The sequence below is a fragment of the Austrofundulus limnaeus genome, unplaced genomic scaffold (assembly GCF_001266775.1).
Source record: "Austrofundulus limnaeus strain Quisiro unplaced genomic scaffold, Austrofundulus_limnaeus-1.0 Scaffold473, whole genome shotgun sequence".
Taxonomy (NCBI): Eukaryota; Metazoa; Chordata; class Actinopteri; order Cyprinodontiformes; family Rivulidae; genus Austrofundulus; species Austrofundulus limnaeus.
Genome location: NW_013952875.1, coordinates 195,978 through 201,885, shown reverse-complemented (window position 1 = coordinate 201,885; position 5,908 = coordinate 195,978). Strand labels below are relative to the sequence as shown.

Genomic DNA, 5,908 nt, shown 5'->3' with positions numbered 1-5,908 from the left:
ATTTAGGCTATTTTCAATGTGGTTCCTTTGAAATTATAATCTCTACGCTGTACTGACTAAATATTTATGTGTTAAATGTCAAAGAAAATTGAGGAAGAAGAGAGAAAAAAGAAAGTAAGAAAATGTCATCAATTTGATAATAGATGGGAATTTTTTATAAAGTACATCTCTGCCTGCACAAGGACAGAAACTGTTTTTTTTTTTATTGCCTACCACAAAGTGAAATAAATGGCTGTAAAATCTTCATTGTAAAAAAACAACAACAACAAAGAAGTAAACTTCTTAGAGTGTTCTAAACGTGTTAAAAGTTATGGGCAAAACTGTTTTTTGTTTCTTAGTTTAACTTATTTGTGAGCAAAATGTTACCAAAACAGCCCAGTGTATCAGATTTGATACAAAAATAAATCGTAAACAAAGTGATGTGGCAAAAAAAAAATTTTGGAGTTTGTTTAAAGGCCCCAAAAACATGCCAGTTCTAAAAAATGGGAATTTTCTGGCTATTTTTAAAAGGGTTATGCTTTAAAGGGTTGGTTAGAAGCAGATGGATCAACAACTCAGACCCTTCAGTAATAAGGGTGTGTTTTCTGTGTGTTGTGGTGACGGAGCTAAGCTGAAGGGGGGAAATTCTTGATTTACTTTTTCTTCTACAGTTCTGCCTTCACATCACGAGAAGTGGATCGTTATCAAATGAATAAAATTCTTGATATAAGCAGCTGAAATGAGCTTCCTCTGTAACATTCTCACTCAGGTGTGCTTTTCCACAGGCACACTGAGATTTATCTGGATTAAAAAGAAATAAATCCAGCACTCTAACTGTGTGGCTCCACTCCCGTGTTACATCCTGATTCATTGAGCCCCGGCCTTCTGTCTCGGGTTAAAAACAGACAAATGTGTTTTGGTACAGTCTCTGCTTTTATTTATCAGCCTTAAACCCTCGTGCACGGGACCGAGGTGGCTGTGGAGCAGAAGAGTTAGTGAGGAAGGCTGCTGTGAATCGCTGTAAAATGTGGCAACCTTGTGTCAGTCGACTTGACTGAAGCAGACACTCAGTTCCATTATAGCAGATTGAAATCTCCACTGGAGCGTGGAAGGGAGTAATGTGCTGGTTATATGGCCTGAACTGTGATGGATATATGCACATGCAAACAGCATCAATAAAGTCACTGGAGGAAAATAAAATTTTTGTGTTTTATTTTGTTTTGTGCAAGAACTGCATGTTTGCAATAAAAATAACAATAAATGAAAAAAAAAATACAGAAATGACTGGTTTGGAAAAAAAATCACTTATCCACGTTCTGGCAAAGACAAGCCCATATGTATGATTGTTAGCCTTTGAATCTGTAATGATTTATTCATGAGCCACACACAAGATGGTCTGAAGAAGGGCAGTATGTTCTTGTCCTTTCTGCATTATTCCTCGCTGCCACCCTGACTTCTGCAGCAGCGTGGCTGCCAACACGACTCTCCTCTTACAGCCACCGCCAGATTCATCTGGACCGGCTCCGTGTGAGCTGAACTCAAATTATGCACAGAAAAAGGAACAACACATGCTGCATTTGCATCAGAACTCCTGTGCAGGAGCTTTATTGCAGATAATAAACAACAGGGAGGTGTTCCACCAGAGACAAGGATTCTTTGAAAGCAGTAAATGAGGCCTGAAGGTTTAAGAGAAGCTTTGAGTTGGAAATTAATGTGGGACATAACTTTTGATGCCAAACTGATTAAGTGAGTCAACTGTGTCTGTCTGTTAGCAAAATATCTAATTTACCACTAAGCTGATTTCACTGAAACTTTCAGAAAGTAGTTAATGGATGTACATCTACAACTCTTTAGCATTTGGAGTCAACCCATTTGAAGACGGCTGCTACAGCTAATTGACCTTAGGAAACACGAAAGTGGTGATAACTCTGTCAGTTCTACAACAGCTGAGCTAAAATCTGGTGTGGTAGCAGCTGAGAGTCATCCTCAACACACCTTAAGCTCCAAAGCATGACATCATTACCAGGGCTGGTCCAAAACAGCTAGAACTCAAAATAGTCTTCATCCAAAACTGTTGCTCTAAAATCAGAGAACCATGTGAAAAATAAATAAATAAATAAATAAATAAATAAATAAATAAATAAATAAATAATTGTGTTTAAATCTGCTGGTTTCATCTAAAAAACAACTTCCTGACATCTTTAATAGATGTGTATCAGCTCCAGTCACAGAGGAGTCCTCTGCGCGCTCGTGGTGCGCGTGCCCGTGTCGGCGGCTGCAGGAGCTCCATCAGAGGAGAGCAAACTTCATGCAGGTTCTTCAGGTCCTGCAGAGAGAAGTTCACCGGGAAGTTCTAAAAACYAACCAAGTGGGCCAGGTTCGGACCGCTGGATCTGGATCGAAGCGGTTTAACACTTCCTACGCGCGTGTTCGTTGGAGGACAGATACGGTCCAGATGTTGTAGCGCGCGCAGAATAAAACGGAACTACTAACAGATATTTGTCTTGAAGCTGTACACCTGTTTCATTTGTCCAGCAACAGGGGCAGAAAACAAGACCAAAAACTTCTGCATCACAGCGGAACAAACGGATGAATCATTGATTTTTAAGAGACTTCTTCTCTTTTTTTGTTGTTTTCTTCTTATCTTTATTTTTTTGAAGGACCAAGAAGAAGGAGATCCAGGAGATGACACTCCTCGCCTTGCTCATCTTCTTCACTCTCTCCTGCACATGTGAGTTTGTCTGTGCATTTTTTATTTACATTTACCGGGAATGTTTATTGAGGTAAAAAATATTTTTGAAAAAAAAAGTTTATTTTCCTTTAATTTAACTGAAAAACGTAATACTTTCTATACAACTTTAATGCTGATGGTACATTATATAAGGTACATGTTGACATTACAATAAGGCACTGTATTTTTACCTGATCTAATTTGCTCCTATAAAGCTTTAACTTAATAACTATTGATCAGATCAGAGCCAGTAAAACATCCCATAAGAATTTTTTTCAATCCTTAAAAAAAAGCTCATTTATGTTTTTATCACACACTGTGGGATGGTGATGATGTTTTTGCTTATTTCATGTGACTGTTACCAAAATATCTCATGAACCACAGCTTTGAATGAAACTTGTAAAACTGTTTGGTACAGATCTAAAACGAATTAAATGTTGGTGTCCGCTTCATTCAAGGTCACCACAAACAACTGGCAGTAAAAAAACACAACATAAGTTTTAACTCTCTGTTTACACATATTGTGCTAAAATTTGATGTGATTACAACAACAGAGTTCTTTCAATTCGCGTAACTCATTATGCAAGATATTTGACTAAAACTTTAGAATCAGTTCTGTTAGCAAAATATCTCATCAACCATGTAACAGTTTAGCAAATCTTGTAGAAAGTTATCACTGGATGTATGAATTATAAACTTTTGAAGCAAAAYCTTATTTAAGATGGCCATCAGCTAACTGCAGTAGTCTACACCTAAATGGCTATAAATCTGCTAATGATGTTCTGCTAAAGTGGGATTTGATAGTAGCTAAGATTCATTTACAACACATACTTGAGTGAAATCTTGCAATAATGCCACTGTTTTTTTTGTGTCACTTCAGCAGAAAACAAAACCAAGTATTATTAGTTTATTTAGTTTATTTCTTCATCATCAGTGACTTAAAAAATGCCATTGTTTTAATGGATTGACCAAAATGCCTACATCACTCTTTCACAACAATGATCATAGTCTAAAACTCATATACATTGTCAGACGATATATATTCTTTAAAGATTTTTTTCTGCACTGTTAATGTTTAAATACAAGTGCTAAAGCTAAATGTTATCATGGAGCCAGTTTCTTGAGCAAAAGATTCAAGTCTCCCCTCTCCATGAAACAAAAACTGGAGCGAGCAGATGAATTATTACAGGCTCCTGTTTTGGGACAAGGAGTCATTCAAGTGTGTTCAGAAAAAAAACAGGAAATGGAGCTTTCTTGGTTGTAGGTATAAAATAGCCAACAGTAAATTATTCACAGAGCCATCTGCGTTTACTTATGAATATTTTTAGAGTACGAACACCAGGAGGTACTGTAGCTGTTGTCATAAGAATATATTCCTCTGGTTAAAGTCAAACATCTGAAACAAATACACTGTTCATTTGTCTTCTGATGGAAAATAAATTACTAAACCAAATTCATCTTACAAATATTTATTATTATTAAATTTTTTTGTTTTACAATCTCATTACATCTGCTATATTAACCACTCATAAATCTAAAAAAAAGTAATTCATGTAATGGGTGACATTGACTAGACATTTTTGTCTTGTAATTTTCAAAATTTTACCTTTATTCTTATAGAAATGCAAAATTTCTTTAACTTTTTATAAACATTTTTTGTTTAAAATCTGCTTTAGCATCTCTGCTCTCTTATTATGCTATTTTTAGCTTTTAGCTAACATTTTGCTGCTTATAGATGATCATTTACTAACTTTAGCATTTAGCAAGCCTTTTGATACTTTTTAATGTTTAGCCTTTTGATATTCTTTTGTTATTTTTAGATTTTAGCAAGTGTTTTACCACATTTAGCTAGTATTTTGCTTCTTTTAGCTTTTAGCTATAGTGTTCTCCTAAGCATTAACAACCCAGTTTCAGCTTCTTCAGCAACTTTCAGCTGTCATTTAGTACTCATCACTCACTCTGCATTTACACAGAAAAGCAGTTTCTCCAGTTTATTAATGTACAGTTCTTCTGTTTACTTATTACACAGTTATTATCACATATTTAGCCACACATTCATTAACTTTAGATCAATGACACTACTTCAGATGAGAGACAATCACATATTTGCGATCCGTTTTTTTTTTTTCATTTTTGTTAGTTTTTTTCTCTACACTGTCATCTGATGGTAAATCTGGCCGTCTTTTTTTGTTGAAGTAAAATGCCAGAGGATATTTCATTCAGTTTTAATTGATTGCCTTGTCTTTTGGAGAAAAAGCTGAAAGAGTAGGGTGCATCTGTGAAAAGAAGAGCCGCTGTCACTGCACGTAATCCTACAATAAAAGGAAACAATTCATGTGGCGCAAAGAAGAGGAGTATGTAGATATTTAATGCCCGCTGTGCTCATCAGTTTGTTTGACAATGTAGACGTGATGACTCCAAAATGTCAAGAGGGAAAACATTTCATGTTTGACCTATTCATCCAAAACCGTAGAGATGTAGAAACAAGGAGCTCTGAGGGATCGTCTCACACGATGCACGACTGGATCTGTGTTTGTTCTTCTGCTCTGAAACTCTGCAGTAAAGCATCAGCCTGCAAACTCAACTCCCCAAGCCCCTCAGTGTGTTCTGCTCTCATCTTGGTTTGTGAATTCCTTTCAGTGAGAATGTTTCTTTGCTCTGAAATTGATGGAAATTACATGCCCAGACCATGTGTTTCTGCTTTTTTTTCCTCAGACAGCGGAGCAGAGAATGCAGAGGAGCGGCTGATGAACTACCTGCTGGGGCCAGAGCGCTACAACAAACTGATCCGACCAGCTGTCAACAAGAGTCAACAGGTCACCATCTCCATCCAGGTGTCTCTGTCTCAGCTCATCAGTGTCGTGAGTTCATATTCTCAATGCATCAGATTCTTCTGGATCTGCTGAAAAACAACATTTTAGATCAGACCAAGTTTAGTTGATGTCAGCAGAATTCTTTGGTAATAATATCAGACTGTACCTGTGTACGTACCTGATATGTACCAGTGTACATACCTGATATATACCAGTGTACATACCTGATATATACCAGTGTACATACCTGATATGTACCTGTGTACAGACCTGATATATACCAGTGTACATACATGATACAGTGGTTTGCAAAAGTATTCATACCCCTTGAACTTTTCCATATTTTGTCACATTACAACCACAAACATAAATATATTTCACTGGA

General features: G+C 36.5%; 1 protein-coding gene across 2 annotated transcripts in view; it reads left to right on the top strand.

Annotated features, from left to right (window-relative positions):
• The first annotated feature begins 2,289 nt into the window (after window positions 1–2,289).
• The window catches only part of LOC106529890 (neuronal acetylcholine receptor subunit beta-2), a 12,085-nt gene continuing 8,466 nt past the window's right edge, over window positions 2,290–5,908 (top strand). The window contains exons 1-2 of one of the 2 annotated variants that reach the window (XM_014025419.1): window positions 2,290–2,710; window positions 5,426–5,571. In XM_014025419.1, the coding sequence (XP_013880873.1) occupies window positions 2,665–2,710; window positions 5,426–5,571 (192 nt within the window). In that variant the 5' untranslated portion in view covers window positions 2,290–2,664. Of the gene's footprint in view, window positions 2,711–5,328; window positions 5,572–5,908 lie in introns of those variants that run through there. The other variant, XM_014025418.1, reaches the window with a different exon arrangement.